The 15,493-nt window shown below is 39.4% G+C and overlaps 1 protein-coding gene across 1 annotated transcript in view; it reads right to left on the reverse strand.

Moving 5' to 3' along the window:
* Nucleotides 1-15,493, reverse strand: part of LOC126259280 (nuclear envelope integral membrane protein 1a) — a 117,934-nt gene that overhangs the window by 43,447 nt on the left and 58,994 nt on the right. Inside the window, exons 4-5 of the mRNA XM_049955927.1 lie at nucleotides 7,185-7,351; nucleotides 2,933-3,148 (exon numbers count right to left, since the gene is read on the reverse strand). Coding sequence (XP_049811884.1) covers nucleotides 2,933-3,148; nucleotides 7,185-7,351 — 383 coding nt within the window. The remainder of the gene's footprint in view (nucleotides 1-2,932; nucleotides 3,149-7,184; nucleotides 7,352-15,493) is intronic.

Here is a 15,493-nt window from a genome sequence, read left to right on the forward strand (position 1 = left end):
CCTTTTCCTGGTTTGAGGTGTAGAATTAAACCGCGATCTGGTGCGAGTAGTGAAATTTTCTTGTATGGCCAGGTCCAACATTGCAGGACAAAGACTGCTGAGTCCAGCTCTAATATGGAGCTGGATTATTACAGGATTCACTGTTGCTGGATCACAAGTAAATGTGAGCCTTCTCCAGGCTGGATTTTGGCCGGTAATCACCATTGTCCTCATAAAAGGTAGTGCAATGCTTAAGTCAAAGAAACATTTGTAAATGCATCCTCTCCTGTTTTTAAACCTTTTGCTGTGTGTAGGCAATTTTCTCACTGCTATGGAAACTGTACATAAAATACGACTAACAGTGAAAGTAAGAATAGGCTATTTTACTCACTGAACCAACTGAACTGAAAACAAGTCATGATATGCACCACATTTTGTCAGCCACGGCTTAAATTGGAATTTCTTCATGCATCTGAAGCACCAACTAACAAAGCTATGTTGCTTTTGTGTCTCACAATAGACAAAATGCCAGTTGGCAATGATGTGATGCAGTATCTTGCTGAATTGATCCTGTGGACAAATTACATGTAATGGATTTGAAAATTAATCGTAATCTATTGTCAATGATGTTACTTTGCAGTCTTCCAGACAATTATGACAATCCATTGAGTCTCACGGCAATTTATCTCTTGCTGAGATATGAGAAATAAAAATACTTGAAGAACACAGGGATTCAGAATATGATGAAAATGCTTGGACCACAGTGTTTGTTGAAGTTGTAAACCATTCATGAACACGTCAAAAGGTGCTGTGAATGAAAATGACACATCTGAACAAAAATCATACCAAAAACAAATGAAGCAGAACTGCTGTACAAGTGTAACTTCTGTAATAAAAAGAGAAAGAGCATGAATGCTTTTTGAAGGAGGAACGGAATGAATGGGCTATGAATGAAGTCAGTGAAGTTCATTGTTGTTTTACCATGACTGAATTATGGTTGTTAAGTTTTGTTACAGGTTCTGTGGTGTATAGACAGTGGTTGCAAGCCACAAAAGTTTAACAGTTTGCTGCCGAGTTGGTGGCAGCAGCAGCGCACTTGTGAAGCACGTTACACAGTATACATCAGTTCAAATGGCTCTGAGCACTATGGGACTTAACTTCTGTGGTCATCAGTCCCCTAGAACTCCTTAAACCTAACTAACCTAAGGACATCACACACATCCATGCCCGAGGCAGGATTCGAACCTGCGACCGTAGCGGTCTCGCGGTTCCAGACTGCAGTGCCCAGAACTGCACGGCCACTTCGGCCGGCCTATACATCAGTTCTGGCTGTGCTGTCCTGGCCACTTCTGTAGTTTCCCTGCCTGTGAAAATTGTCCACAAGTGGAGGGGCAACACTCTTATCTTCCTTATCAGCATTAGTGTCACTCATGGTAGGTGAAAGCCAGAAATGTGAAAAAGATTCTCAATCCTGAGATGCTGTAATAATGAAGGGAAATTAAATTCATTCCAATCATCTTTATTCTTATGTAACCATTCTACTGCCTCATTTGATAAACCATGCTTGTGTGCCTTCAAACTTCTTCATAACATGCTCCTACATTGTAATCCTGCGAAAGGCCACGAAAGACAACTAGTAATGCTGCTTCTGCCATTTATGAGCAATATTAATGTAATTCTTCAAGATACCTCACTCAGCCTCTCAACTTAAGACATTTGGTCAGAAGGTTGACATGCTAGCCAAGTCAACGAACAGGGAAACATTGGTCCTAATGGAAACAAGGCATTTCCATAGGCTGTTCTGACTGCTTTACACCCTATCAAGTGTGAGTGGCAAAGGATTGTAGTATTCACATTTCATTTTATTCACGATAGTTCTAAACCAAAGCAGACTTTAATGGATTCCTATGAAAGTAACAAATGTCAATGTCAAGGATGAGTTATAAACATGAACTTTGAAGGAAAGATCATCCAAACACTGAATTGGAGCCACCATCTGTTGTTGAATCACTGCACTGCTCTGAAAACGAGGGTGTTCTGCCCACAACTGGCTAAGTCAGCAGCACAACAAAATGTGGATGTTGCAGACCAACGTTAGTGTGATCTGACAGAAGAGGGCCTCCAATCAAGATTTGTCCCCAAAACAGTGCAAGACAAAAAACCAGTCTCCAAGTACAGTGCCTTGTAAGGAGGATGGTTTATTAGACCAGATCAATGCTAATACCAATTGTCGAACCACAGATTGATGGAGACTAAACTTCCCAAGTTTCTTGCAGAATGTTTCAGAATCCTAGAACGTGGATGTTGGAGGATATCACAATAAAACAACTGAGCATCTCACAATCCATTAGAGATCGTCATGGCTATTCTACTAGATGTCTGCTTGTGTTCATACTCTCCGCACAGCAACACAAGCATACCCAGAATTATATCACTTCTGAACTGTGACTTGTCAACCTTTCAAAAGTCCTGCATTCTGCTGCATCTTATTTATACACAAGTATCATCTGCTATTAACTCACATCACAGAGTTTTCTTTGTTCTGGGCAGTAGCTAGGGACTATTTTAAAATCAGCAGTAATAAACAACAAACTTATCTACAACAAACTTATCAACTCAGAAGCTTACGTACGGTAATCTTAATAAGAATAAAAAACATATAGTGAACATTAATCTGCTGTCTATATGGAAGTACTTATATACACTTCATCAAGAACCATATCTGACAGCTGTGCCAGTTAAGAGTAGGTCACTCACTAATTTATTTGTATGTATTCAGTTATACCAAATCACTGTTCCTCATTACAACACAAGCAAGAACACAGTCAACATCAGAGTATTTTCAAACTAGCATTACTTAAGCTATACGAAGAGTGTGTGTATGTATGTCTTTCAAGAACTTACAGCTGACGTAACTGTATACGTGGAGCAGTTTTAACTTCAATAAAATTACCTGCAAAGCCCATTTGATGAGATTTTTGCTGCGTGGGTCAGTCACTGGCCCTAACCTGTAGCACACGATGAAGCTGATCAGTCCAGTACATCCAATATACAACAACACATACTTCTGGTACTGCTGCAGAATAAGCTGGAGATTTCCCCAAATGGTCTGAACGATGTACAATGCTACAGTCGATCCACCAATTAAAAAACCATACATTAAAGGTCTCTGAAAATTAAAAATAATCATTGCATTAGCATTGAATTTTTACACATTTAGTAACTGTTTACAGTGAGTGCCAACACATCTCATCATTTTCCTAAGAAACATACTGCAGCACTCACAAAAATAACTGTGATTACTGAAAGTATTCATACTGTGAAAGTGATGAAAACATTACTGTAACCGTATCAGATAATAACAATGTTGTTATTGAGACCTTACCACTTCTGTGGTAGGAATACTGTATTTATAGTCACAATAGTGATCAGCCCTGACTTTGCACGAGTAGCTCAAAGTATCTTCGGCTGGATGACTTGTTTATAATATGTAGTGATGTACTCAAACCTTCCTCGTAACTCAGTCTATTGGTGAAAACCATATGGAAGTTCCCACAGTGGTTCCTGAGATCAGCCATAACATACAGGCAGAATAATTGGATGTGGGATTTCATTATATGTATAGATATATTTGTGGTTGAGCAGGTAAGTGAGAAAGAATAATTTGAAAGGTCCAGGACGCCATCCCACTTGGTTATAGCCCCTCTGTTTTCCCAGAGAGGAGTTAATGTGACTTACACATCATAAGCGTAAACATGAAAAAAATCATGTTGCATCAAGGTTAATACTCCACACTGAACTGCAAGTCTCTATGAACTTTACCACTAAGACCATTTTTAAGCATGAGAAAGGTAAGGGCATTTCACTTCTGATAGAACATACCTAATAAGTCACTGGCCATCTTAATTTTCTAACCAATCTTCAGCTTGATGAATACTTTACTGTAGTTACTGCAAATAACAATATATGCCTACATCTATACCCCAAAGTCACCTTAGAGTGTCCGACCTGCAACCCCCCCCCCTTTTCCCTGAGGAAATTCACTCTTCATTTGTACCTGATTAATACATAGTGCATGGAGACATTAGCAGCTCAAAAGCCAGTACTGGGACATAACACCTATCCCATCTTTATGTTTTTCTATGCCCAACACATACTTACATGTAACTTTTTTATGTGTAACATTTACTTTAAGATATCAAGTTCTTACACACTGGGGCAACAAAAGTAATGAGATACTGGCACATTCAAATGGTGGCAGTGTCATGTACACAAGGTATAATAGGGCAGTACATTGGCAGAGCAGTCATTAGCTGATTCATGTGAAAAAGTTTCCGATGAGATTATGCCCGCAGAACAGAAATTAACAGACTTTGAATGTGGAATGCTAGTTGGAGCTAGACATTCAGGACATCTCAATTTGAAAATTATTAGGGAATGCAATATTCCAATATCTACAGTGGTAAGTGTGTGCCGAGAATACCAAATTTCAGGCATTACCTCTGACCACGGACAATGCAGTGTCTGATAGCCTTCACTTCAAGACTGAAAGCAGCCGCAGTTGTGTAGAATTGTCAATGCTAACAGACAAGGAACAATGTGTGAAATAACTGCAGAGATCAATGTGGGAAACAAGATGAATGTACCTGTTACGAGTGCGTGACAAAATTTGGAAATAGTGGGTAATGGCAGCAGACGACAGATGCCTTTACGAACAGCACAACAACTGCACTTTCCTGGGCTTGTGACCATGTCGGTTGGACCCTATGTTACTGGAAAATTATAGCCTGGTCAGATGAGTCCTGATTTCAGTTGGTAATAGCTGATAGGAGGGTCTGAGTGTGGCGCAGATACCAAGTTGTCAACAAGGTACTGTGCAAACTGGTGGTGGTTTATGGATAACAATGCACACTGTCACCAGGCCACAACTGCTCATGATTGGTTTGAAGAACATTCTGGACAATTTGAACAAATGATATAGCTACCTAGACTGCTCGACATGAATCCCATCAAACATTTATGGGACATAATCACGATATCAGTTTGTGCACAAAAATCCTGCACTGGCAATACAATTATGGATGGCTATAGAGGCAGCAGCACTCAATATTTCTGCAGGGGACTTCCAATGACTTGTTGAGTCAATGGCATGTTGGAGTTCTGCACTATTCTGTTCAACTGGAGGTCCAACACAATATTAGGTGGTATTTCATGACTTTTGTAAGTTCATGGATTAGCCTAAATTTCACTAGAATTTAGTACTCTGATTCTTATTTTGATTGTTCTGGTTCCAATGGTGTAATTGATTCTCATAAGGGCACCCTTAATTTAAATTAATAACTGGTTCCTTTATTACAGTTCACTGCATACAGAAAAAACCTATGATGTAATCTGTATATTTGTGAAAAGTGGCCCCACACCAATAGGAAGTCTGGCAGTCCCAATTTCCTGTTAAGTATTTGAAATTAGCTACAATTAATTATGTTCTAAAATTATTAAAGTTGAAATTTTACTTTAATTTTTCTGCACAAGATGACAACTAATTATTTCTTGTAATTTACTTCGATTTGCAATATGGCATTCACCCATGTGAACAAAGGGATTCATATTGCGTAAGAACAGTGACCACATAATTTTTCTTAATTTCTGTCCGGCAGTATTTTTTTATAAACTCAAATCACACTAGTTACAGTTCATCTAAAACAGTACAATCCAACCTACCCCATTTTTAAAGCATAATGTAGTTTCACAAACTCCTGCGCCTGCTTCCAGACAACATCATTCAAGCTTCCAAGCTTGTAACTGGAATCCAAGTCACAATGATCTTTCTTTGGGGAACATAAACTAAGAATACTCTCTTTGTAAATCAAATTAAAGGACGTCCATTTCAGTAGTGGAATTTTCTGTGCATTGCATTTTCCTTGAGTGTCCATGAAGCTGTAGTTTGGATTGTACAGTAGGTTCAGGGTAGAAGTTGGAGCAGGATTTCCTGTAGTAATGTGATGACAGTTTTGGAAGGCTACCCAAGAATTATTTCATTAAGGTTTTCTCATTATTCTTCATTTGTTTTATTTGAGAACATGACTTTTCTGAATAAGTGTTCATCCCACATTATGTATCCAGCCAGTATGGCACAGTTTATTCTTTAATCTTAAGAGCACTGTAATTTTTTCTTGCACACTTCAGTTTGGCATCTCATTTCTCACATTTAAACCAAGACACTTTTTCTCCTGAATTTTCATGTTGACCTTTCTGGACATTTAGATGGGATAATATTCACAATACTTATTATGTAAACCTTCCTCTAATACCATAACATTGTTTTCTATAATGTGTTAAATAGTGCCTGCTTATTACCAGTGGAAAATTCATGACACTATTTGAACTACATGTCAGACCTAATTTTTGTGGGTCTCTGAGTGTTATGAGTAATCTGGGAACTGAACCAGTATCTCTGGTCAGTGACACTGATCGCTTGACGAAAGAAGCAGTCCTGCGACTAAGCCATTGTGGCTTGAAAATTTCCAGAAATGTTACTATGAATCAAGACGACTATGATATTATAGGTAATGGATTTTGACAAAGATGTCTACCATTTATTTATTTATGATGGACACATTGAACATTTGCAAAATATGTTACACAGATTTTGTGAGTGTATTTATGTGTGGTAAAACTTTGCTATTAATTGTATAAATATATCACTGGTATTTGAAGAACCTGTCAGTTTGGCAAAGTGTATGTGCCCTATTAAGTATCTACTTTTGCCTTCATAGATGTCTGATGTGACAGCTGCACAAAAATTGCTCACTGCTTCGCCCAAACACCCATCCATCCTGTTCCTTCAGACTGGAAGTCGCCGTCCTCCTCACATCTCTCTGCAATCTGGATGTTTTAGCAAAAAATGAGAACTCTGTGACAGAATTAAGAAAGCATTTTGAAAACCTTGGTTCATTAAACCTGATTTCAGCCATTCCAGAATGAGATCAGTGGAGTGTTTGTCATTTAACACTAACCAAGGAGTACTGTATGATGGAAGATTGTGGATAAAGTGTGTATTACCTACCTACATAAGACACGCAATGAATTAAATAAGATCGCATGTAAACAGATTTTTCTACTAGTTATCTGATGACAGGTAAGTTCTGAGACTGTGACATTCACAATGAAAAACAATAACAAACTGTCATGCTGTATGAACTTACCTTAGGAAATAGTCTGCTGATGAAGTAGGTTAAGATAAGAAAGCTGGCTGTTATTCCAAGTGATATTCCACAAATGTAATAAAACAATGAATTTTCGCTTAGCTGAGGAGCAGACATGAAGGTCAGCATAGCAACAGCAATCAACAACACTCTCCAATAGTCAACACCTGGAAAGTAAACATAAATGAGTGTTTGGTCATCAGACTACTACTCACAGTCTTAAGGCAACCTTTGCTAATCACAATTTAACTGCTTTGCCTAACAAACAGTTCTTCCCAAGAGCTTACATGAGAGTACACACTCCACACAAAACTTACAGATGCAGCTAATTTCAGTCATCAGCTGTGATACAGTGAATAACTTCATTAACCAATGACAATGGTGCAAACTACTAAGACCAATTTTAGACAGCCACGAAAAAAAGGGAATTAGCATATGGCATATATTATGATTGATCAATGTAGCAGGAAGAGTGCTGCTTTGGTCAGATCATTTAATTCACTAGTGCTCTAAGCTATAGTTTCTTATTTCTAAGCAGAATACTGTTTTTTACTACTACTATTACAAACTCAAATGAAGAAGGGAGTTGGATATCTTGGATTATATCCTGAGTAATGTCCTGAAGAATCTGAGGGCACCTGGAGAACAGGCACTAGTAAATTTATCCCCTGATAGTGTGTGCTGATAGGAAACTTCCTGGCATATTAAAAACTATGTGATACCAGGACTTGAACCTGGGACTCTTGCCTCTCGTGGGGAAGTGCTCACCAACTGAGCATCCAGGCACAATTCACGATCCCTCACAGCTTTACTTCAGCCAGTACCACATCTTCTATCTTTTCAACTTCACAGAAGTTCTCCTGCATACCTTGCAGGACTAGCACTCCTGAAAGAAAGGATACTGCAGAGACATGGCTTAGCCACAGCATGGGATATTCCAAAATAAATTTTCATAATGCCTGTATTATTTTAACATGGAGAACAACTGAAGAGCAACACTAATATGCTCACATATGCTGAGGACATGTCTTTATTACGTGAACATGAAAATTAATAAAAATCTCTTACAATATAATTCACAAATGCAGTTACCAAATAACAATGCATTTCAAACTAATAAAATTACTTTTGCTAAGAGTGATTAATTATCTCAGCACTGTTATCCTCTGGCAACTGATTAAAAGCTGAAACTGAACCACGGATTGAAAAGACCAACAAATATTAGAGCCTTTGACAGTTTTCCAAATCAATGCATTTTCTTAGCCCAGCCCAAAAAGACCACAAAATGTTGGCCAATGAGAAAAATTTATAGTCACATATTTATGTACAGTGGTAGGGGGAAGTGTTATGAACAACATACCATACTAAATCCTGAACTGGTGGGGTGTGAGTGTGTTTAAAGGGCACTTTCTGTTTTTCTTCTTCTTTTTTTAGTATCTCAAAAACATCTGGTAAAAATGTTTGACAGCAAAAAATTAATCTACATTAAATAGTCTGCAATAAAAGGTCCCATTTTTTCCTCTATGACTAATAACTTCTGCGTTGCAGGAAATGGAAAAAACACAGATTATTAAAAATAGTGTTCTAATGGTTATAAAATAGATGTATATTGTTCAATGAAGTGGGCTAAGAAGATATACTAAACATTTTTACCACATGAAAGTGCAATATAACTGTACTGAGGGATAAATTTTGTTCTGTGGGTGTAAGAGGGTGAAAGACAGGAGTGGAGGTTACAAGTGTGAGGGAAGGTAAGTCACTGGATTGTGATCATGCACTTCCCTCCTTCATAGGTCTGCTAAATGAAGTGCAAGCAGGCAATTCCACAGACTACTGCACTATGCCACCAAAAGCAGCAACAGGGTATTTCAAAAGTTTAATAACTTGAAAATAACTCCATTATATCAGCACAACTCAATGGATTTGTTTTGTTTATTCACATGAGGAAAACATACAGGAAATTCTGAGGAGGCATAGTCTGGCTATAAACTGCAAAGTGAGCAGCCCTAATGGTGGGGAAGTGGCCTTTCCCAGAAGAAGCTACAGCTGCAGTACAGTATGACTAAAGAATCAATTTTACTCTAACACTGTAGAACAGTGTGTGCAGAGTTTTACTTACATTCTGACCATATGTCTCTCTTGTATTAGTACTGTTAGTAATTCATACCTGTATACCATGTAGCATTAACACACTTTGTAGAAAATACCCCCCCCCCCCCTCCCACTGGCAGTCGGCACACTGAGTCTTAAGCAAATCATAAGATGAGCTGCAGAAAGGTTGATATAACTTTGTGAAACATCCTGTAGTTGCTCTTTGTGATACTGTGGGGTTGAGAGAATGGGGAATTACCTTTTCACTCTTTATTTTGGGGAACTATGGAGGAGCTAAGTGCATGACCACAATCCGGTGAACTACCTTTGCTCAGGCTTGTAACTTATACCTCAACTTTTCCACCCAGTTACACCCCAGAACAAAATTTATTCCTTAGTATAGTTCTATTGCCCTTAGATGTGGTACAAACATTAAATATTTGTTCTTAAACCACATTCGTTGGAAAAAACAACTGAATTCTGCCTGAACAGGCCATGAAGGCCCAATGGTACCGACCGGCCACCCTGTCATCCTCAGTCCAGAGACCGGAGCTGCTACTTCTCAGTCAAGTATTTCCTCAGTTTGCCTCTCAACGGCTGAGTGCACCCTGCTTGCCACAGCACTTGGCAGATAGTGCTTTACTTCAGTGATCTGTTGTGAACCGGTGTTACCACTGTGGCAAGGCCACTGGTACATCAGTTGACAATATACATTAATTTTATACCATAAAAACACTCTTTTTAATAATATGCAATGTCCCATCCCGTGCAACATGGAAACTATTAGTAAAAAGAAAAAAAAGGGGGACCTTTCATGTAGGAAATTGAAAGTAGTTTAATTCTGCACTGGGAAATATTTTCACTGGAACCTGAGGTTTTCCCCCAGTCACGAAAAACAAAGTGACCTTTAACCCCCACACACATGTATGCTCACACCCCCAATGATCAGGATTTTTAATATGTTACTCATTACACTCCCACCTACCACTGTACAAAAATTTGCAACTCTATGAATTTTTCCCCAATATTCCTTTGTTGACTGGATTATTCAAGGAAATCTAAATAATTAGATGTGTCAGTTTTAAACAATAAGTCTGAAATCTGGACTTGTACAAAATATATTTGAATACGAATTTTGAAGAAAAATATCTGGACCTATAACAGACACCAATAATAATGATTGGAGAATACTATATAATGATGAATTTATGCAAAGAATGACATATAGATTGCAACAGATAGCGCATGTCATTAAACCACTAACAAACAGATCAAGAGTGTGACAGAAGAGCTTCTCATTAAAGCTGACTTCTTGGATGCCTACATAAAAGACACTTTGACAACATTCAAAGTGATTTGGAAAAATTAAGACAGGGTAGAGACTGGAAGATTATTAGTAACACAGCAAAGTGGCTTCATAAGGCCCATTCTATATCAAAGAGCCTTCAACTACACCTACATACAAACTCTGTAAACTACCATATGCTGCATGGCAGAGGTACAAGGTACCACTACTAGTCATGTCATTTCCTTTCCCCTTCCACTCACAAACAGGGAGGAGGAAAGTCTGTTTATACGAGGGGCGTTTGAAAAGTCCGTGCAAAAATAAATACTACTTAAGTGTTTGGGGTAAACCTTTATTTTTCGACACAGTCTCCTTTTAGACTTATATACTTTGTCCAACGCTGTTCTAATTTGTTGATCCCTTCTGAATAACAAGAATTGTCCAAGACTGCAAAATAGCTAATAGTTGCTGCAATCATCTCCTTGTTTGAATAAAATCTTTGTCTCGCCAGCCATTTCCTCAAATTGGGGAACAAATTGTAGTCTGAGGGAGCTAACTTTGGAGAATAGGGGGGATGCGAAAAGAGCTGGAATCCTATTTCCATCAATTTTGCGACCACAACTGCTGATGTGTGTGCTGGTGCATTGTTGTGATGGAAAAGGACTTTTTTGCGGTCCAGTTGTCTGTGTTTTTCTTGCAGCTCAGTTTTCAAATAGTCCAATAATGATGAATAATATGCACCTGTAATAGTTTTACTCTTTTTCAGATAGATGATGAGGATTATCCCTTGCAAATCCCAAAATACAGTCTCCATAACCTTTCTGGCCGAAGGAATGGTCTTCGCCTTTTCTGGTGCAGATTCTCCATTGGTAACCCATTGTTTAGATTGTTCTTTGGTCTCAGGAGTATAGTAATGTATTCATGTTTCATCTACAGTGACGAAACGATGCTTGAAGTCCTGCGGATTCTTCATGAGCAGCTGCAACCCATCCTTGCAACACTTTACATGATTGGGTTTTTTGTCAAACGTGAGCAATCGCGGAATCCATCTTGTGGATAGCTTTCTCATGTCCAAATGTTTATGCAAAATATTATGTACCTGTTTATAACCTCTTCTGTCATCCATCACCATATCATGGATTTTATCAATGGTTTCTGTGGAGTCGTAACCTCCACAGGGTATCCAGAACGTTTAGCATCACTTGTGCCCTTATGGCCACTCCGAAAATTTTGAAACCACTTATAAACTGTTCTAATCGAAGGTGCAGAGTCACCGTAATGTTTATAAAGCTTCTCTTTAGTCTCCTGGGGTGTTTTGCCTTTCATAAAGTAATGTTTAATCACTACACGAAATTCTTTTTCATCCATTTTTTGACAATGTACTTCCTTGATTCACACAACTGCCAAACGCAAAAAAAAAAGACCAATATAGCTGAAACTTGGTGTGCGTTCTTTCCAAAGATGCTACTAACTAAACATGGCATCGATATGTGCTGGTGGTGCCATCTCTTGGACTTTGCACAGACTGTTCAAACACCCCTTGTAAACCCTAGTCCTACATTCTCTTACCTTTGTGGTCCTTACAAGAAATGTGTGTGGTAGCAGTGCAATTGTCCTGCAGTCAGCTTAAAATGGCACTTCTCTAAATTTTCTCAATAGTGTTTCACAGAATGAAAGTCATCTTTCTTCCAGAGACTCCCATTTGAGTTTACAAAGCATCTCCGTAATACTTGCATGTTGTTTCTATGTGTGATCACCTTTATAAGAGAGCTACATTTTCATAAAATTCTTGCAACAGACCGAAGTCTACCATTTGCCTTCCCCATTGCCGACCTTATATGCTTGTTCCATTTCATGTCACTGAGCAACTTTATGCCAAGACATTCAACTGATGACTGTGTCAAGCAGCACACTATTAATGCTGTAACTAAACATTATTGAATGGTTTTTCTTACTTGCCTGCATTAACTACATTTTCTTACATTTAGAGCAAGCTGCCATTCATAACACCAACAGGAAATTTTGTCTGTCATCTTGTATCCGCCTACGGTCACCCAATGCGAGCACCTTCCTATACACCGAAGTGTTATCAGCGAACAGCCACAGACTGCTGCTCATTTTGTCTGTCACATCATTTACATAGACAGAAAGTAAGAGCAGTCCAGTCATACTTCCCTGGGGCATACTTGATGATACCCTTGTCTCTGATGAACTTCACCATCATAGACAATGTACCATATTTCATGGACTGTAAGACACACCTTAATTTTTAAGCATTTTTAATAAAATTTTTACCACTTTATTATTAGATTGCAAACCCAAACTAAAAAAAAGATCTTAGTTTATAAAACCAAACTGATCTTCTAAATCCCTGAAAATTGTCATCTGAACATTCTCCTTCTTCCTCGTCGTCGTCATCATTGCTCTCTTCATATACAGGGTGTTACAAAAAGGTACGGCCAAACTTTCAGGAAACATTCCTCACACACAAAGAAAGAAAATATGTTATGTGGACATGTGTCCGGAAACGCTTACTTTCCATGTCAGAGCTCATTTTATTACTGCTCTTCAAATCACATTAATCATGGAATGGAAACACACAGCAACAGAACGTACCAGTGTGACTTCAAACACTTTGTTACAGGAAATGTTAAAAATGTCCTCCGTTAGAGAGGATACATGCATCCACCCTCCGTCGCATGGAATCCCTGATGCAGCCCTGGAGAATGGCGTATTGTATCGTAGCCGTCCACAATACGAGCACGAAGAGTCTCTACATTTGGTACCGGGGTTGCGTAGACAAGAGCTTTCAAATGCCCCCATAAATGAAAGTCAAGAGGGTTGAGGTCAGGAGAGTGTAGAGGCCATGGAATTGGTCCGCCTCTACCAATCCATCGGTCACCAAATCTGTTGTTGAGAAGCGTACGAACACTTCGACTGAAATGTGCAGGAGCTCCATCGTGCATGAACCACATGTTGTGTCGTACTTGTAAAGGCACATGTTCTAGCAGCACAGGTAGAGTATCCCGTATGAAATCATCATAACGTGCTCCATTGAGCGTAGGTGGAAGAACATGGGGCCCAATCAAGACATCACCAACAATCCCTGCCCAAACGTTCACAGAAAATCTGTGTTGATGACGTGATTGCACAATTGCGTGCAGATTCTCGTCAGCCCACACATGTTGATTGTGAAAATTTACAATTTGATCACGTTGGAATGAAGCCTCATCCGTAAAGAGAACATGTGCACTGAAATGAGGATTGACACATTGTTGGACGCACCATTCGCAGAAGTGTACCCGTGGAGGCCAATCAGCTGCTGATAGTGCCTGCACACGCTATACACGGTACAGATACAACTAGTTCTCCCGTAGCACTCTCTGTACAGTGACGTGGTCAACGTTACCTTGTACAGCAGCAACTTCTCCGACGCTGACATTAAGGTTATCGTCAACTGCACGAAGAATTGCCTCGTCCATTGCAGGTGTCCTCGTCATTCTAGGTCTTCCTCAGTCGCGAGTCTTAGGCTGGAATGTTCCGTGCTCCCTAAGACACTGATCAATTGCTTCGACCGTCTTCCTGTCTGGACACCTTCGTTCTGGAAATCTGTCTCGATACAATCGTACCGCGCCACGGCTATTGCCCCGTGCTAATCCATACATCAAATGGGCATCTGCCATCTCCGCATTTATAAAAATGGAAATGTCGTCTTGGCTAGGGCCTCCCGTCGGGTAGACCGTTCGCCTGGTGCAGGTCTTTCGATTTGACGCCACTTCGGCGACCTGCGCGTTGATGGGGATGAAATGATGATGATTAGGACAACACAACACCCAGTCCCTGAGCGGAGAAAATTTCCGACCCAGTCGGGAATCGAACCCGGGCCCTTAGGATTGACAGTCTGTCACGCTGACCTCTCAGCTACCGGGGCGGACTCCGCATTTATAAACATTGCACTGACTGCAAAACCACGTTCGTGGTGAACACTAACCTGTTGATGCTACATACTGATGTGCTTGATGCTAGTACTGTAGAGCAATGAGTCACATGTCAACACAAGCACCAAGTCAACATTACCTTCCTTCAATTGGGCCAACTGGCGGTGAATCGAGGAAGTACAGTACGTACTGACAAAACTAAAATGAGCTCTAACATGGAAATTAAACGTTTCCGGACACATGTCCACATAACATTTTTTCTTTATTTGTGTGTGAGGAATGTTTTCTGAAAGTTTGGCCGTACCTTTTTGTAACACCCTGTATAAGATGGTCTTCACTACCATCAGTAGCATTACTTATGCTGCACTCCTTGAAAGATTTAACAGTAATGTCTTCTCTTACTCTAGACGTGACTGTTTTATCTACTGACACACTTGTTTGATTGTAGGTCATTTTAAAGCTCCCTTTGGCTTGAATTCAGGTTGTGTTTATTCATCATCCGTTTGCTCCATTCCTCTCTTAAACACTTTAAATGGTTTATTTATGGAGACATCAAGAGGTTGCAATTGTGATGTAAATCCTCCCAGAATAACAGCAAGCTGTGCACTTCCCTGTCTCAATTTCTCTTTCACAGAATTTTTCAAATAACTAATAAACCGATCTAACACAAGAAGAGAACTCTTCTTCAATGAAGCATCTTTCCTTCTCTCCCCCCACACTGTTAATTCATAATTTCATACCAGCCTCATCCATCCAACCCTTTACTTGTACATGAACAACACCTGGAGGTATTTCAGACGGTTTTGACACCATTTTGCCCTTGAAAATGATCATTGGATTAAGTTTAGTACCATCAGCGCAACACGTCATGTCTACTTGTTTTTATAATTACAGTTTTAGCACCTTTCATGGCAACAGTTCTGTTACTCGGCACATGTCAGAGGAGATTTGTCCATATTCGTCATTTAGGTTAATTCCCCACTAGTTTTCTCTTG

Source organism: Schistocerca nitens, chromosome 5 (genome assembly GCF_023898315.1).
Source record: "Schistocerca nitens isolate TAMUIC-IGC-003100 chromosome 5, iqSchNite1.1, whole genome shotgun sequence".
NCBI lineage: Eukaryota > Metazoa > Arthropoda > Insecta > Orthoptera > Acrididae > Schistocerca > Schistocerca nitens.